The sequence below is a fragment of the Aptenodytes forsteri genome, unplaced genomic scaffold, assembly GCF_000699145.1.
Source record: "Aptenodytes forsteri isolate BGI_AS27 unplaced genomic scaffold, ASM69914v1 Scaffold284, whole genome shotgun sequence".
Classification (NCBI taxonomy): Eukaryota; Metazoa; Chordata; class Aves; order Sphenisciformes; family Spheniscidae; genus Aptenodytes; species Aptenodytes forsteri.
The window spans coordinates 1,365,636-1,383,077 of record NW_008794445.1 but is presented as its reverse complement, the minus strand read 5'-3'; the positions used below and the strand labels follow the sequence as shown (position 1 = coordinate 1,383,077).

Here is a 17,442-nt window from a genome sequence, read left to right as displayed (position 1 = left end):
GGGGGGGCTGAACTTGGGAAACCACAGAGCAGGGAAAAAAATGGCTCTCCTGACTGAGCCCAGGGGAGAGACAGGAGCACTGAGCTGTGGGGAAGGCAGGCAGCTGCATCCAAACAAGTCATTTCTGTTCAGGCATTTTAATGACATGAAAGATAATAATTGCCATAGTCACAAATCAGTAACCCCTGGAAGGGCTTAAGGGGGAGCAGGGGGTTGGCCTTTGGATAAGCATGACATCATCAAGCATATTTTAAAACAAAATCAACAATCTAATTAACTCCCTTTCTAGAAACTGCTCAGGCACAGAGATGAAGAAAATGGAGAAGGAGCAAGGAGAGCTCTGAGCAGAATGCGGGTGGTTGTTGTAATGATTTTTTCCTCTAGAGAAGGAAGGGAAATGTGATTAAATTGGGAGCAAGCCTTGCTAATCAAAGCACCTGAGGGTTTATTCCCAAGAATCTCCTTGCAGTATCATGTCTTGCCTTTAAGGAATTTTGAATGTACAATAAATCTCTGAGTTCTTCTCAGTTTATTAGGTCTGGAAGCCATCATTGCTTCATATTAGGCTTGTCAAGCATTTGCACACAAGCTCCTCTAACTTTAAATAGAGATATAACATTGGCAGGCTGCAAAACACAGCGGGGCTTTATCTTTCCAAGACCCCCCAGGTAACAAGGTAATAATTTCCCTCAAGGACGAGAGCAGTCGCTGGTGCTGAATAGCAAATCAGCCAACATTCAGCTCATTATCTTGCTCGGGCACAGATTTGGTGTAAGGCTGGTCTCTGAACCCAATGCTGCCCTCCTGTAGACCATATAACTTGCACAGGCGCTCCCTCTTCAATACAGGTCTGTGAGCAAGTTCAGGAGGCGCTCTGCTCGTTTATCTTCAGGATTCAATGCCAGGGGAACCCTCAGGGACTTGCATAGGCAGGTTTTAATAGTAAAAGTCAATAATGTCCCTACAGACCTGGGCAGTGGACACCTGTGTGTAATGCAGGATCTAGTGCCTGGTCTGCAAATCTCAGTTCTTGAAGAAGATGGGAAGATGTCCTTTATGCCCCTTTCTGTGCTGTGGAAATTGAGACACAGAGAGGATGTGAGAGCTGTACAAATACGTCAATAGTCCCATGGGTACACCACCTTCCTTCCAGTTCACACTGGTGAGTTTTCCATCGCAGGTGTGCCAGGCTAAGACCATCTGCATACACAGGTGCCGCGATTCAGCTGACAGAGATCACTTGCCACACTTCTTTGGCCCAAATGCGTGCTGTGCCTCACACACTATGTCCACAGGCTCAGACAAGGGCATAGGTACTGGCCTTCCTTCATGTGCTGACCCCAAGGGTACTGAGGAACACAGAGTGCCAGGCCCAGGGTGAGAGACCAGGTCTTCAATCAGTGTCTCTAGGGAGGGACTCCAGGTCCGAGCAGCCCTGCGGCACCACAAGCACCCGTCGGGGAGGCAGGTATCCACACCTAGGAGCTCTCTTAAGCCTTGAGCCTGCTGTGTGGGCTCCAGCCCTTCAAACCAAAGTCCTGACACTGTCTAGTTCTACCTAAACATAACGAGGAGCAGGGGCTCAGGCCCTGAGTGGAGGCATCTCGTGACTGTCCCGTGCTCATGCTCATGAGTTCATAGCTATGTGTTCACAGCCAGGCAGTCTAAGAGTGAAACTGCTCGAAAGTAGCGTGCTTCCCCTCCCACCCTTGTTTCCCCAATTCTCTAGTCCTGTGGCCATCACTGGCACGGCGTGAAAGTGAACACCTCCTCCATCCCCTCCCACCTGTGGCCCCAGACTTGCCATGGGTGAGAGTGCCCACAAATGCCTCAGCTTCATACCACTTTTATCCATGTTCTGCCATAGCCTGCAGGGCTAGGGAATCCCTACCTTTGAACATTTTGTGTATTTCTGTGTATATTTGATGTTTTCTGCTTTTATCAGGCTGATGTATCAGAACACTCTCTGTGGGACAGTAGTTGGAAGGGAAGAATCGCAGGAATATCATCTGCTGTGTAGGTGGGCTTAATGCTTGCTGCCCGGCATGGTTACCCCATTGTGGTAGCTGATCCCAGAACTTAAACTCCATTGCTTAAATGCCTCTCCACTTAAACATGGTGATGGAGATTAACCTGAGGGCAGCGTTTAGCCTATAGCAGCAATATCCCTAGGGATGATGGAGCAGGAGGAAAAAAACCAGCTTGACTCTTTAATGTCGGCCCAAGGTTGCCATTTTGATACAAAGCAAAGCCTCCTTTAGACTGATAATGTGAACAAATTCAATAAAGAGCTCACTTATACGCTAAACAGTGGTTCCCCGTGGGGCCATTTTTACAGACTTTTTTCGGAGTAGAACCACAATTTAAGGGGAAAATAACGGCAGATGTAGAATAACATTGTAGTTTTGAGAAGCGCATGTATGTGAATGGCAGGAAATTCAATGTAAAGGTTATAGTTAAAACAACATTATTTGGAAAGTACCAAAAATAACCTACAGGGCGTCTAGAGATCTTCACAGTGTATCCTGTCAGGAAGCGAACTTTGGTGGCCATCAGGGCATCTCTGCCCTGATACCCTCACCTCCTGCTGGCTCTGCACCCTTTCCACTGCTCCACTCCAGAGCACCATGGGGACAGGACACCAAGATGGATCTACTGACCCCTCCACTGAGCTCACCCCTGGTGAGCTGGGTGGCTTGTAAACCACAGGCAAGGCATCCCAGTTAGCCTGGGACGCCAGTCCCAGCTGAGAGCCAGCAAAGTGAAGGGATGTGCCTAGCCTAACGACAGCTAATGAGTTGATGAATCGTGGGATAATTTGATACCACGCAATACTTTTGCGCTTCACACTTCTTCACTCTCTCCGTTCTCCTGTTCACCTCTGCCATTCTGCGGAGACTCTCAGTGGACACGCAACTGAAAATGAGAAGTTTCAGCAGCACTGCTCTTCTCTAATGAAAGCAGAGTGAGGGGAAAAAGATGAGCCTGTGTCTAAGCGTCTGCCCCAGCATTGAGGATTTTTAAAACTTACATTGCCCCTGAAACACCAATCTGGCCCAAACAACGCCTTTAACCAAAGCTCCGACACCACACTTTTACCTGCTGCTTTAACACTGAACAACAACGCTGACTAGTGAGTTCACCCGTCTCAGTCACCATTATGGGGACAGGAAGGTAATCACAAGAACACCTCGCATGTGTTGCTGACAATGTGGTTTTGTTTGGCTTCTCACATTACAAATGGCACCATTCCTAACAATGTCAGTGTAAAGGAGATAGATAAAAAGTGCCAGATTCTCAGTAGCACAACATCCTGGGCAATCAAGTCTAAAAACTGTGCTGACAGCAAGTGTATTTATCTGTATCAGATGGGGTCTGGACAAAATCATGGTATCATGCATGTGTAGGAAACCCTTTCTTACTTACGCCACGCAGTTGTTGCTTTAGTACATTTTAAACTGTGTTTCCAATGGAAATTAAACATACTGAGGCAGTCTGTGTCTCCAGGCATTGCTGTTTGGCTGTCTGTTAGCTGATCTGTCAGACCATTCCCCCTCTCTCCACAATTTTGGAAAAGTCAATCAATTCCAGTCACACTTGACAGAGGCATATCCCTTACTACTGTTAAGCAAAGGTGGCTGGATAGAGGAGAGCTGGCTCTCCATTAGGACCCTCATTGGGAAAGTCTTCAGTGTGACATCAGTCCTTACTAGATACCAAAAAAACTTCATGATAATCTACCGTAGACACCCAGATCTAGAAAAAAACAGTCTCCAGTGAATTGGCTGATCAGATAAATCCTTGTTTTCAGCTGTAGCAGCCGCTCATCTTCTCTAGGGACTAACTACATGTTAAGTTTTCCTTTTCCACTATTTCAGGTACCACAATGCACAACCAACCTCATCTGATTCTTACACAACAAAAAAAAGGAAAAAGGAAAAAAAAAGGGAATCAGTGAAGTTTTTTTTCCTTGATAAACAACAATAAAAAATGGGTGCTTTGTGCTCTTGCTTTCCCAAAGTGATCTCTGCTCTGAAGGAAGGCACAGATCTCTCGGTCTGAAGGACAAACACGAAAAATGATGGTTAGCATGAATACTCCATTGCAGCTGCAGAGCTGGTGATACCAAGAAGTTACTCACAGAGCACTTCATTTTTTCGGCCGAGGACTTTTGCACCAGAGTAAGCTGCATTCATTTTAAGAGTTCCTGGGAAAGGCGGCCTGTGCCCTGGTGATACATGCCATTACAGCTCCACCCTGGTGGGAGCCTCCAAGGTGCAACTACCACAGTCAGTGATTACCAGACCAGGAGAGCACGCAGCCCATCCTCTCCCCTGCTCCTCTTCAGCAGAGGCTGGCTGGTCAGATTCCCCAGTTACCCTCACATAGGGTGGCCATAACAGGAGTCTTCAGATGACTTGCAAGAGCATCCAAATTACAACTCTCAGACTCCTGGTCCATGTCGTGTGTGGTGAGGAAAGAGGTGTTGCACTCCAGACCACTGGCTAAGTGAGTGCTTGATGCTGGATTAACTGCAATGCTCTCCCAGAAATGGCCATGGGGATCAACTGTTGCAACCTCCTTCAAAATTGCTCCACCCATGCCTTCAAATCACTGTTTTGCTCCAACACTATTTCTTTTTGAGGTCTAATATCTTCTGAGATCCAGCCTCTGGGCTGGGCTGCCTGTGACTAAAAGCTCACCCTCCTCCCACACCCTTTTTCCACTACCTGAAACCAAGATCCCTTTGTTGTTAAAGGAGGCCTCATCCTCCAGGTTTATAGAGTCCTCAAAAAGGAACTGTCTGGAGACTTGAGATTAGCCTCTGGCAACTTTTGGTCAGCAAAACCTGCTCGCCGGACCTGAGCTTGGGCCTTGAGCTGCTCTAGGAGAGAAAGGTGAGGAGCACAGAGTGTGGTGACCAGTGTGTATATAAAAGGAGATTCTCATCAACTGGCCCCACACCAGCGGCCATCTTCACGCAGCCCAGCCCAGACAGGAAATGTGATGTGCTGCACTTCAGAGAATTGTATCTGTGTATGGAAAAAGAGAGGTGTGCGGGGACACGTATGCATGTGCGTGCCTATCTGTGAACCGGGCAACCATCAGGCTGTGGATTTGCGTTTGTGCATCTCTCTTGGCTTGGGAGGCAAGGGCAATGTGTGCTGGGGAAGACATCTGCTTGTGGCAAAAGGATCTTCTAAAACTAAACGTTCCTGGCAAGGCCTGTGAGGGGTTATCCATCTGCAAAGGTGAGGGCACGTTAAGCTTTGGAAGAAGGTGGACATAATTTTTTGCATCCCTTCTGGCCTGTTGAATGGACAAGCCACGCCAAACAGGCACTGCAGCTACTGCAGGGCAGTGTTGCCTGTCTGGACTAGCTGCAAGGCTCAAGTCAGAGGGTATGATTCTTCTTTCTGTGGAGCGAGACGGGTGCTTGGCTGCGTAGGGAGGCCGCAGGATGGGTGTTTCTGTGGTGTCACACTGCCTGCAAGACTGAGGGTTGTGCCTCAAGCTTGCTCACACTCAACACTGCCCTTGTTCCACTCCCGCTCTGACCCAGGATGGATCCTCTGAAACTGGGGCACTGGTGGGGAGGCTGGTTTCGTTCTGGTGTTGCTTAGGTCAATGACTTGAGCTATTTTTCACAAAGTGGTCCATGGTATTTCTACTGCAGATTGACTCCTATCACTGGTTTCAGAGTGATCTGTGCACGTGTGCAGACCCTGAGAGCGATATGAGTGGTCTGTCTGGGTGTCTGAAAGAGGAAGCTATGGGTCTCTTGCCCGTGTCCCAAGAGGACAGGTCCTTCTCTCTCTCTCTTTTGCTTCCCAGCAATAGTTACAAACTGGTCCCAGTATATCTGAGCACTGCAAGCTAACACCTGATCCCTCCACCCTTGTTTCTGCACCTATTGCTTTACCAGCAGGAAGTAGGACGTGGTTTGGGGCTTTTTATTCTCGGCCTCGCTAGCCTTTTCGATACTTCAGGGCCTCGTCTCAGTCTGACAAGGCAAGCAAGCGGCAGCTTCCTGTGCAAAGGTGAGAGGGAGAAGACAGAGAGAGACCGCGCACATAGGAGAGGAACGGCTCCGCAGCAGAACTGCCGGGCTGGAGGCACCTCTGTCACTCTAGCAGCGATGGCGGATGTCTGGACATGCACTGAACTAGGATATCTCTCTCCATCCCTCTCCCTTTCTTCCCTCCCCGTTCCTCTCACTGTTTGACGTCCAGCACCTGCTTCCATCCAACCTCGCGACCTGGTCCTCGGGGACTCCCTTCGTCTGGACTGCCGGGTGCCTGGAGCTGGAAGGTAAAGGGGGCAATGCCAGCTCTCTCCCACATGGGGGTGGCTGATCTGAAAAGTGTCTTGGAAGGAGTTTCGGTCTGACAAACTGAATCTCGCCGTTGGGGAGGACTGAGCATGTATTTATCTCTCTGTCTCTCCACAGTCCTCGCAAATCATACCCCACATCTCACAACCACACCACTTTCTTTCTTCCTCTCTCTTTCTCTCCCCTTTGTCTGTTAATGCGTTGTCGTCATGTTTTTCTTCCTCTGAACCTAATCTTTTATCACAATGGGAATTGATATTATGCCTCATGCCAGCCCTTTATAAACCCTCTCTTCCCACTCCCCTGGCAGTCCCAGCAGGGTCCAGCAGGACCCTGTCTTGCTCAGCTCTGCCTGGGCTCCAGGCTTACTGAGAGGTGAGGGTGGTCCCTTCTCCTGTGGGCAGAGGCAGAACTCGAGTGGGTGTCCAGGTGGATGGGGAGAGGGGCAGGATTGGATGAGAAGCCCATAAGCGCAGTCTGTCTAATATGGAGCATGGCTGTACAGGCTTTGTAAGACAAGGAGTCTCCCTGGGTGCCATGGGTGCATGAGGGGTGCTGCAGAGTTTCCTAATTACAAAGCCCAAATTTTCTGCTACACCTAAAAGCATGGCTCCTTCCAAGATAGTGCAGGGTCTACTTGGCAAGGATGGTGCATGGTTTGTGCGTGACTATGTAATATTTTGTGACACGGTAAAGCCTTAACTTTCCAGAACTTGGTAAACTCCTTCTTCGCCTTGATTTCTTCCGCTGTCACAAACAAGCCATTCAAAATCTATCTCCTAAGCCATGAGCTTTGCAGCTAACTTTTGTCAGTTGCAGCCAGAGACCCCTCTTACTCAGCAAGCATCTAGTTATTTCAGCCCTAAGGCTTACCAAAAAAAGAAGCTCTTCAAAGCACAAGCCATGCGCAACCAAGGCAGCACTCTCTACCTGAGTCAGCAAGCAGCCTGAAACAACACACACGGACTGCTGTGTACTCACACACACATTTCCAGAAGGCATTACTCTTGCAAACAGCCTATCTGTGCTGCACTGCAAACGGTTTCAGTGCTGAGCAAAGCACCCAAGGCAGGAAAACAATGAGGTGCTGAGGGAAAAGCACAGACTCCGAAGTGGAAGGGGTATGAATTTCTGAGCCTGCAATATTGGCACTGGCTTTGAGCCCTGCCCTAGGACAGTGGTTGCCTGCTGTGAGATGACGTCTTCCTAATTTGCATTGCTGAGCTACGCTGGGGGGGCATCTTCTCTCTTTCAGTGTGTCACCAGTACAGATGAAGCCCTCTTTGCTGCTTCTGTGTCACCTCTGGCTGTTCAGCCTCACGCCTCTCTCGCTGGGTTCAGACTCTCCACAAGGTGAGAAGTGATTCCCCTTCACCCGTGCCACCTGGGTGGGCAGGGAGGGGGGTCAGCCGGAGGAGTGTGTGTGCCATGGTGTGTTGCTGTGCAATGCTCGTGTTGTGACATACAGCCAGAGGAGATTGCAATAGTTAAAAGTCTCTTATGAGCATATCAACCTCCAAGGATGTAGAGAAGTGAGTGGCTCTGCCTTTCTTACTTGGAGACAGTTTTCCAGCAGAGGAGTCAGTCTGTAGTTTGGGATGGGGCGATGGTTAATGCCAAACATCATTGCTAATTCAGCCACGTTGTTGTCCATCTCTTCTCTGCTGGCAGGCGCCTCCAGCCTAACTTGTTGGTATGACTCGCGGGCAGCTCTCTTCTGCGACTGGAACCCAGGCAGGGACCTGGTTGAAGCACCATGTCAGCTGGAGATTTTATCGAAGTTAGCTTTTTGTGACAGGTGGGTGACTGGAGAGGCTGATGAAAACCAATGCTTTGAATGAAAAGTGTCCTGAAAAGTTTACTACTTAACAAAAATGTAGGCTCCCACTCCTCAGACCACGTGTAGTGGAGTCACAGAGCCGAGGTGCTTTGTCTTGAACTCTGTCTCTAACCCCACGTGGGCTGAGATGCTGGGCACTGCTCAGTGTTTGTCATCTGACAGTCCCAAACTGTCTAGCACAGCCCATCTTCCAGCTCCATAGCTCTGTCTGTGCTTCATTTTCCAAAAAATCCCTCTTCCTTGGTAGCCACCCTCTGGACTGAAAGGCATTTTCAATGTAAAAGGATGATGTATAGAGGTGGGGGTGGAGGAGGGTGTAATTAAAGTTGTACAGGGGCCATTTGCCCATCACCAGGATGAGCTGGGATGTTGCACCCTGAGTAACAATAAATGAAGGAAAATATTGTTCACCTTATCTTCCCTGTCCCTTTCATCTCTCTCAGTTCATGATGTTTTCCTCTCCCACACTTCTCCCTGGGGGTGGGTGTGTGGCCAGTACCCCTGCAGAGGGGTGGGTGTGTGACCAGTACCACAGTGGGGGCTGGCTGAGTCTCTGTGGTCTCCAAGTATGACATCTTCAGCCACGAGGGTTACCAGCCTACCCCAGGGCTTCCCTGGGTGCCTGTCATAAGGAGAGGCTCAGTGTGATTCTGGCAGTGGGTGGATTGCTCGTGACTGTCATAGAGACACCTCCAATGGGGTGAGATGGGCAAATATATTCTGGGGCCTGGTGCATGGACCTAGAAAGCCAAAACATTTATGTTGCTCCATGGGTGCGAATCACAGAGACTGGGACTGGAATTTGGGCTGGATTTGGAACTGTGCCATTGCTTGACCAGGGCTCTAGGGCACCACCTCTTCCCACCATCAGCAATTCCCAGGCTTGGTCTGACCTTACAGCTGGAGCAGGCAGCTCAGTCTGATACCCCCTCAGCTGCAACTCCATGGATGCTCTCCCACCCTGTCACCCCCTGTGCCATAGCTCAGCTTAGGCTGTCCAGCCACACTTGTCAGAGCAGAAGAGAGGTCATGGCGTAGTGCTGCCAAGTGTGACGTACGGTCCTGTCTGACTGGGACGTGACCTGGTTCAGAAAATACATCTCACTCAGTATCTGAGACCCTACAGGACTGTCAGTGGCTTGAAGGAGACCTGCAAGCCCTAGAGGGGCTGAAACAGGCACCTGTCTTCCAGGGCCATGTTGGCACAGTTGTGGGCAGCAGGTGTGTTTGGGCTCTGCATGCCCTCTGATATCAACAGAAAGCAGAGAAGGTAAGCAAGAGGGTTTTGTGAAGACTTGGAAACTGGAAACCTACTCTCATCTTTGGCTTGAAATAACTGGGATGCATTGACTCTCCATGTGCCAGCACATAAAATTTGTCTGTGTGATGCAGTGGGGAGAGAAAGTGGGATTACATCCTTGCTATAACCTGTTCAGTAAATATGGTAAGATGCAAAATGCTTTGAAAGGCCTTTAGCGTTACATAAAGTTTGACTAAATACAAAACAGCCTCCCCAGCTCACTGGAGTTCTCTTGCTTAAAACCCAGGTTATTTCCCTTACCTGAAAAATTCAAGGAGCACTGTGAATTACCCAAGGCGGAACACATGACAGGACTGAGAAGATGCATCAAGACCTTCAGCAAAAACAGTAATGTGAGTAATTCATCTGGGATGTCCTGGCTAATGACAAGGTGGAAAGGATTTGTATGTGGATTTTGGGTATATAAATGGTGTGACACCCAGGAGCAGTATAGAAAGCCCAAACCTAATCCCTGACTCCAGTTCTGCGGTTGGGCTTGAAGTTTTTTGTTGTTGATAATGCATCACCCTCGTGGGTTCCCCTGCTGGGAAGATTGGCTTCATTGTGAGCTGGGCCATGCTGTCCTGACACATACAGAAGAGTTGCAGGACAGACAGATCACATGCAGTGTCCCATGTCTCAATTACCTGGGTCTGGCCCTAATCCCTTTCTCTGTGGAGGGATGAACATCACCACCAGCTCTGAGGTCACCTCTTGACCCCATTTGCCTTGAAAAGGTCAGTACCCTTTTCCAGATCATTAGCTACTGTGAAGCCTGGTTAGATGTGTCAAATGCAAGACGCAACAGCAACACATCACTGGAGCTAATGGTGATGCAAATCCTCTAGCTATTATTCATTATTTAAATCAGTCTTTTTAAGACTCATTATGTACTTTAGTCATATCCAGAATTACTGTAGTCCTTGTGTTTTCAGAAAAAACCCCGCCCAAATAAGAGCTAGTTCTCTTTACTGATAAAGTCACAACCAGTTCTAATGACAGACAAGCTTTCTTACATTTGCACATGATGTGCAAAGACAAATTGCAGGGTTGGTAAACAGCTCCAAAATCTTTTCTTTCTAATCAAGCTAATTTCCCTATTGCTTATTTAATACTGTATGATGTATGTCACCCTTTAGTATCATTGCATTTCAAGAGTAATATTTAATACTAATGTCAGCTCGATCTTACCAATAAACACAAAATGTTTTCGTAAAAATATTTTTTCTCAATAAATGTCACTCATAGAAAGTAACCTTTTTCCTGCTTAGTCAGCACATACAGCAATCCTAGCGAACTAGCATATCACAATATTTTGTGCCCTTCTCGCCAATGAACAAAAAAAATCCAACTACATCAAGTATAAATCTTTGGTTCCTCACTGACCACTGAGGCTTATGCCTTTCAGCCACAAATATAATCCATATTTATTGTCAAGTATTCCTAAACCTCTTATACATAGGCAATGCTTAGAAATATGAATGCTTATTGATGAGGCTTCAGTGTCACTAATGGTAAATTTTCCTTGCAGACTCAATGCTTCACCACTGCAGACCGTCTTACCATGTCTGTCCATTGCCAGATTGGAGAGAATAGGTCTATACCTGTGCAAATAGAAGATTTCAGTCCACTTGCAAATAGTGAGTAGTCATCTGTCTTGCAGTCTCTGAAGCTTCCCCACGAAATGATAGCTAATTTCTCTTCCCCATCCACCCCTATGCAACACCCATAGCTGACTTTAGACTTGTCTCTTTTCCTTGTCCCCTGCTACTGCTAGCACAGATGAACGACATTGACTCCCGCCACTTGCACCTCTAACGTGCAATGTCATACCAGCCACTTCCTGTCCTGTCCTGTATCTGGGACACTGTTGAATGGGAGAGCTTTGCACTAGGAGTTCTGGCTTCAAACAGGCAATGACAGCTCCGCTGACCTCCTGAAAAATGCATGCTGCAAGAAGGAGGGAAAGTCTTGCTGCTCTTCCCCTGCCCCTCTTACCAGATATGTGCTTCCACCCTCCTTTAAGCCAGCTTTGGCGTGCATCAGCCTTTGCTGAAAGGATTCAACTCACTAATCCAGCAGAAAAGCATCTGCTTGGGTCATGTTTTTCCTGGATGTGTGACTGTACCTGGCTCAAGGAGAGGTCCAATAGAGCTGCTGCAAGGTGAGGCATAGGAAGGCATGGCTGGAGGGGGTTGGGAAGGATCAGCCCAGACAGACTGTGTAACTCCATCCTCTGTGGCTGTAGCTCTCTGAAAGAGCAGCTGGGAAGCAGCTGTCACCCCAACCATGCTCCTTTCCTGTCTGTACAATTGCCTTGTGGATCACCCCTATAAGATAGGATGCATGGCCACGTGTGATTGATTGCACTGACTGCAGGGGCCACTCTCACAGGCTCACAGGAGGAGCTGCCTTTAACGTAGTCCAGAGACAGCAGGCCTTTTGCCTTCAGTGACAGTGGGGAAGAAGGAGGAACAGAGAGGGGGAACTAACTCACTAACAATCTCACGTGGCGTGGCTGGCTGGAGTCTGCGAGCACAGCCAAGACACCAACCCTGCAGCAATGGGGTTTGCGGTGGAGCCCTGTTACGGACAGACAGTGTGGAGGTATCAGCCCTGCTCCTTCTCTCTTTCCAGTAAAGCTCAGGCCTCCGGGAAATCTTCAGCTGGTTAGCAAAACTGAAAACACCTACAACTTAACGTGGAGCCTGAATATTTCCTCTCACTATTTGGATGGGGAGCGGGAATACCAAGTGCGGTACCGAACCACGAGTCAGTCCTGGGAGGTGAGTACGGAGTGAGGCACTAGGACCTGTCACCATACGAATCCTGGTCTTCTTTACATCACCCAGGACTTGCTCCTGGCCCCCCCCTCAGGACAAAACTTGTTTTGGTGAAGCTGGAGAGCGGATGACACCTCCCACCCTCTTATCTGTGTCACCTGCTGCCAGTGTTTGGTGATGACAGGGAGGCAGACGGGAATCCTATTTTACTTAGTGCTGTCACAAAGAAATCCAGATAGCTCCAGGACAGACCTGAAAGGGATGAAAAAAGCAAAGCAAAGCAGACTCGTCCTCCACGGTGAACAAGCAGTGCACAAGATGTAGGGATCTGAGACAGGTCCTCTCTGAGGGCCTTGGAAGAGATGGGTACGTGAGGCTGTAAGCCAGGGTGTTGATCATGCTCTAATTTTCCCTTACTCCCAGGAGGCCAGGAACTTCACCATTGTGCAGGACCAGATGTGGGTGGTGTTTGAGAGCCTCTCCCCTGATTTGAAATACGAGGCAGCTGTCCGTGCAAGGCCAAGTGCCTCAAGTACCTGCAAAGGCGTGTGGAGCGACTGGAGTGAGACGACACTGTGGAGGACACATGCTGACCGTAAGGCTCAGAGTCAGGCAGTCTGGCTTGGAGGGGAAAAAGGGGACTCAGGGAAAACAAAGTAAAAGGGCGAAGCAGGCTGAGAAGCTGGAGGAAGATGGGTAGGGAAGATGGTGTTAATCAAAGAGCAATAGAAAGGTCGGAAATGATCTGTCCCTCCTAATCTGTTAGGTCAGGCTGGCTCAACAGGGCTTAAGGGCAAAGACCCCCTGACCCCAAAAGAGCCCCTCTGATTTCCAGAAGCCAGGCAAAATCCACAAGATGTAAATCAGGAGCTGCTTCCCCAGATGTCTGATGTCTGACCTGCAGAAGCAGTGGCCAGGACTGGCATTTTCCCAGGTGCTGTTGTGACCTAGGAACATAAATCCAGCTTTCTAAAATGGCCCAGTTCATTGGAATAATTGATCAGTGAAATACAGTGAAACAGAGCACTCAGCTCTTGAACCAAAGGAGACCTGAGCCTAGGAAGCAAAGTCTCACGGAGAATGAGAGAGTCTTACATGCATGTAAGTCCCTTCCAAAAATGTCTGCTGAGACTTGCATCAGTCATTACCATGAACCACAGCACAGAGGACACCTCCAGCCCTGAAAATAGTGCCCTGAGCAAGTCTCTTCGGTGAGTCATTGGCTGTGGTCTCTAATTTCTTTTCCAAAAAATAAGCAGATAGAGGTTATTCCTTCTCATGTCACCCCCACTCTGCCCCTGCTCAGCCCCTCCCTGTTGTGCCTGGTGCTGGTATAAACAGAGGAGCTATGTTTAGAAAGGGCACTGTGTTGCTGTGGCGATCAAATTTTGACAGTGTGTGATGTCAATGAATAGGATACAGCCGCAACCAGTTGTCATAGCAACCAAGACCCAAAGATAACCAGGGTACCAGAGGCAGAGGAGACAAAGTGATCTGAGTAGCATCTCAAGGACAGGCAAAGAAAGAATGTCCTAAAAATGTCTCCTCCTTATTTTATTTTTCTCTGCTCCCTCACAACTACTCCAGAGGAGCTCTGCAGGCCTAGACCAAGGGGTACTAGGGATGGAGGGAGATGGGGGTGGCAGACAGAGGAGACAGGCACCAGAATAGCAAGATGAAGCAAAAGCATACTGAGGAGATGTGTGTGAAAGAGACAGATTAAGAAAGATTTGAGGTAATGCCAGACAAGCCTGAGGAGTGCTGGCAGTGCTGGCAATGTGGGAACTCAGTCTCTTCCTCCTAAACCTACAATCCAAGTACCAAAATCATCATGTGGTGGAAAGCTGTAACCCTCCTAGCCTCCTAAAGCTTCCCTACACCTCTCCAAAGAAAGAAGCCAGCCCCTTGACCTCTAACTTTCTCCATCCTTGGTCCTCCTGTCTTCTCAAAGACCCATGAACCCCATGACTCTATCTCCCCCACTGACTGATAATGGTTTTTCAAGTGCCCAACCTCACTTATGCTGATTTTAGGCTTCCTTGCTTTCCTTTGCAACAAAACAGACAGGTTGATGGACACTTCAACCAGTAGACTGTGGCACCTCATCTGTGGCAACCCCCAGCTGTGGTGCTGTTATGAACAGGGAGTTCAAGCTGTTCAGCACGAATTATCTATTAAGCCATGCCAAGTAGACTCTGAAACCCATCTCAGCTCAAAGGCATCCTACACAACACAGCAGAACTCATTTATCTGACCTGTATATTATAATTTTATAAAATATTATATATTATATAAAATTATAATAAAGGCCCACTTTGATCAGCTTGAACAGCCATGGAAGGGATGCAGCTCCTACCTCCAGAATCCTGGCTAAATTTTCACAGCAACTCCCTCGTTCTCTCTCAACTTGCAGAAACATCCCGGCCGGTCTTGCCAGCTTTTATAGTGAGCACTTGCATCTTCGTGATCATTGGGACTGCCTTCCTTATTAACTTACGGACCCTGAAATGGTAAATGAAAATCAAGTTTTCCTCTCTGTTCCTCTCCTGTATGTTGTGTGTCTTCTCAAAACCAGGGTTATTTTTCACTTGGCATTACTCACGATAGAGAGTGACTTAAAAATATGGTTTATAGCCCAACTTTTTGAAGCTGACATTTGTCTGGGGACATATATCGCCACCCAAGATGATGTGGTTTCACCACCGTCATCGTACTGTGCTACGCTCCTGTGACCTGGTGCCGTGCCCTGGCTGAATTAAAAACAGCTGCCTCAGCACTTCTGTTGCCCATGGGTTAGAGTGCTGTCCCCTGGAAGGGATGCACCAAAATTGCCTCTTAAAAAGCAGGTCAGTGGGTTGAGCATTCCCTCAGTAGAGAGGACCAAGCAAGCCTAGATACCGCTACCTTCTCACTTACTTAAATGCTACAGCAAGAGCTCAGACAGGATGTAGTGACATTTGCTCTGTAGGCAAAAATCCTGAGTGAGGAGTACAATTCTTCCTCTCCCTGGTCTGTGCAGTCCTGAAGTGTCTCATCACATGCTGTTAAACATCTACATGATGCTTTAAAGGTCTCTTTGCCAGCACTTCTACCCAAACGCTGCTTTTATTAAGGACTGAAAGTGTCTCACAAGGTTACTCCGTGCAATAATACGGAGAGTGACCTGTCAACATGGCGAGGTTAGAAATGGCCTCATGTTTTCTCATCTCAGGACAGGGACAGAGAAGCAGGGTGCTGATGTTCATGGCAGGGAGCAGGGATAAATGTTCTCAGGGGCTGGGATGGCTTCTCTGCAAGGAAAGAAGGAGAAGCATACTGAAGGAAGATGGATACTGAGAAAGTCATTGGTCACTGTGTTTTACCTTGAATCATAACACAAAGATGAGGAAGTGTTAGCTATATGGCACAGAGAGAGATAAAAAGGCCTCCTTTCTCCACAGAATATAATTAACATGGGGGAATTGGATAGAGGATAATGCTGAGGTAAGATCCAAGGAAGGATTAGACATGCACGAATAAAAATAGCATCTGCAGTGTTGTAAGGTAGTTTATATGCAAGAACTAGAAAATTCTGATGCTTCAGAGCGTACACTGATTGCCTCCAGAGGTCAGGAGGGTCTTTCCTCAGAGCATCCCACAGCAAAGCTTCAGCAAAGAGCTGGCAGGATCAGCCAACATCTCTGAGGGACTGAGGAGCAGATTAGATTTCTTCATGCTGCCTCCGGTTGACAACACACTGGTTCCAATAAAGTAGAGGCCACTGGGTGGACACAAGGCATGCTCAGATGGCTTGCACAGCCAGCGTGTCCTAGCTATACCATGCAGTGTTCTGCTAACAGGACAGACAGTGGTGGCACAGCTTTGCCGGTGATGGTCCCATTCAGGTTATGTGGTTCTCTGAGTCACTGTGGTGACAGTAAAGCAAAGAGGGGGCAACTCACAGCAGCTGGACCTTGGAAACAAGGGAGACCTTCCTAGCTTGTCATCAGGGCAGGAAGGGAGGGGGGCAGGTGGAGAGGTTTAGGTGACCAGCCAAGACAGGGAAGAAACCTGTGAACTGTTGGTTGGTTGTGCTTCCCCAGGGAAAAGGATGAGCGGAGTGTATTTTCCAATGCCAGGCCTAATTGCCTCATCTCCATATCTCTCATCCCCCAGCTACTGCATTTCAGGCCACTCAAGAGCAAGGCCAGCCCTCAGGCTTGTTCTTACTTTACCTCTCCCCATGCCAGGGTAGTACCCATGAGCTGCGATGCTCTCTCCTACCCCCACCACAGTGCCAGATCGGTCAGGATCAGGCCCTGCTTCATTCCTCCTTCTCATTTTCTTTTCTCAAGGTTTAAGAAGATCCTGAAGATTCACATCCCAGACCCCGAGAAGTTCTTTCCCCCACTCGTTTCAGTTCACGGAGGTGACATTCAGGTATGGGACTGGGGACAGAGCCAAGTGGTTATGAGGGAGAAATAAGGGAAGCTGCACATGCCCAGGACAGACACCCAGTTGTTGGACCTACATGTGCACACACGACACATGTGCCTGTAGCACCAGCTGCCGGGTTCTCCCCTCAAATTTTATTTTCTGACCTTCTAAAACTTGACACTCGGCTGAGGCATCTCTAATTACAGAACCGAGAAACGGCAAACCACACAAACCTCAGCACTCTGCTCCGCTGACGGGGAGCCTGAGAGAAAACAAGGGACCTGTGAGAGGGAGCTTGGCCTCTCAGATCCCCTGGCATCCCACTTCGGTCCCTCCCTGCCTGCCCTAGGCTGCCCAGCTCTTCCCCAGATTTCCTGCTGTGATCCCCTCCTCCTGGCTGTGAGCCTTTCCTCTGCTCCTAATGTGAATTGCCATCACGCTGAATGGCACTTAGCTGTTTTCTGCATTCTTGTTGTCTCTTTCCCTTCTTTCTCCACCCCCACTTTCTCCCTTCCCCTAATCCCTCCATGAGTATGGGCAGCTGCAAGAAGACAATTATTCTGTGCAGTATTAAAGGGAGTGTCAGATGCAAGAGGTGGGAGGTGATCCCAAGCGGCATCTCACTTTAAGAAGAGTGGAAACAAACTGCAGAGGGTCCAGAGGACAGCAAAGCTTTGGAAAAGCCCAAGTGCAAAAAGCCTTAGAAAGCTTAAACTACAGGGGACGAGTGCAGAGTCGGGGGGGGGGGGGGGGGGGAAGGAGCGAGGAC

The 17,442-nt window shown here is 48.6% G+C and overlaps 1 protein-coding gene across 1 annotated transcript in view; it reads left to right on the top strand.

Annotated features, from left to right (window-relative positions):
• The first annotated feature begins 6,268 nt into the window (after positions 1-6,268).
• Positions 6,269-17,442, top strand: part of IL2RB (interleukin 2 receptor subunit beta) — a 13,723-nt gene continuing 2,549 nt past the window's right edge. Inside the window, exons 1-9 of the mRNA XM_009289952.1 lie at positions 6,269-6,312; positions 7,590-7,687; positions 8,006-8,132; positions 9,722-9,827; positions 11,006-11,114; positions 12,112-12,260; positions 12,681-12,852; positions 14,671-14,767; positions 16,592-16,676. Coding sequence (XP_009288227.1) covers positions 7,606-7,687; positions 8,006-8,132; positions 9,722-9,827; positions 11,006-11,114; positions 12,112-12,260; positions 12,681-12,852; positions 14,671-14,767; positions 16,592-16,676 — 927 coding nt within the window. The 5' untranslated portion in view covers positions 6,269-6,312; positions 7,590-7,605. The remainder of the gene's footprint in view (positions 6,313-7,589; positions 7,688-8,005; positions 8,133-9,721; positions 9,828-11,005; positions 11,115-12,111; positions 12,261-12,680; positions 12,853-14,670; positions 14,768-16,591; positions 16,677-17,442) is intronic.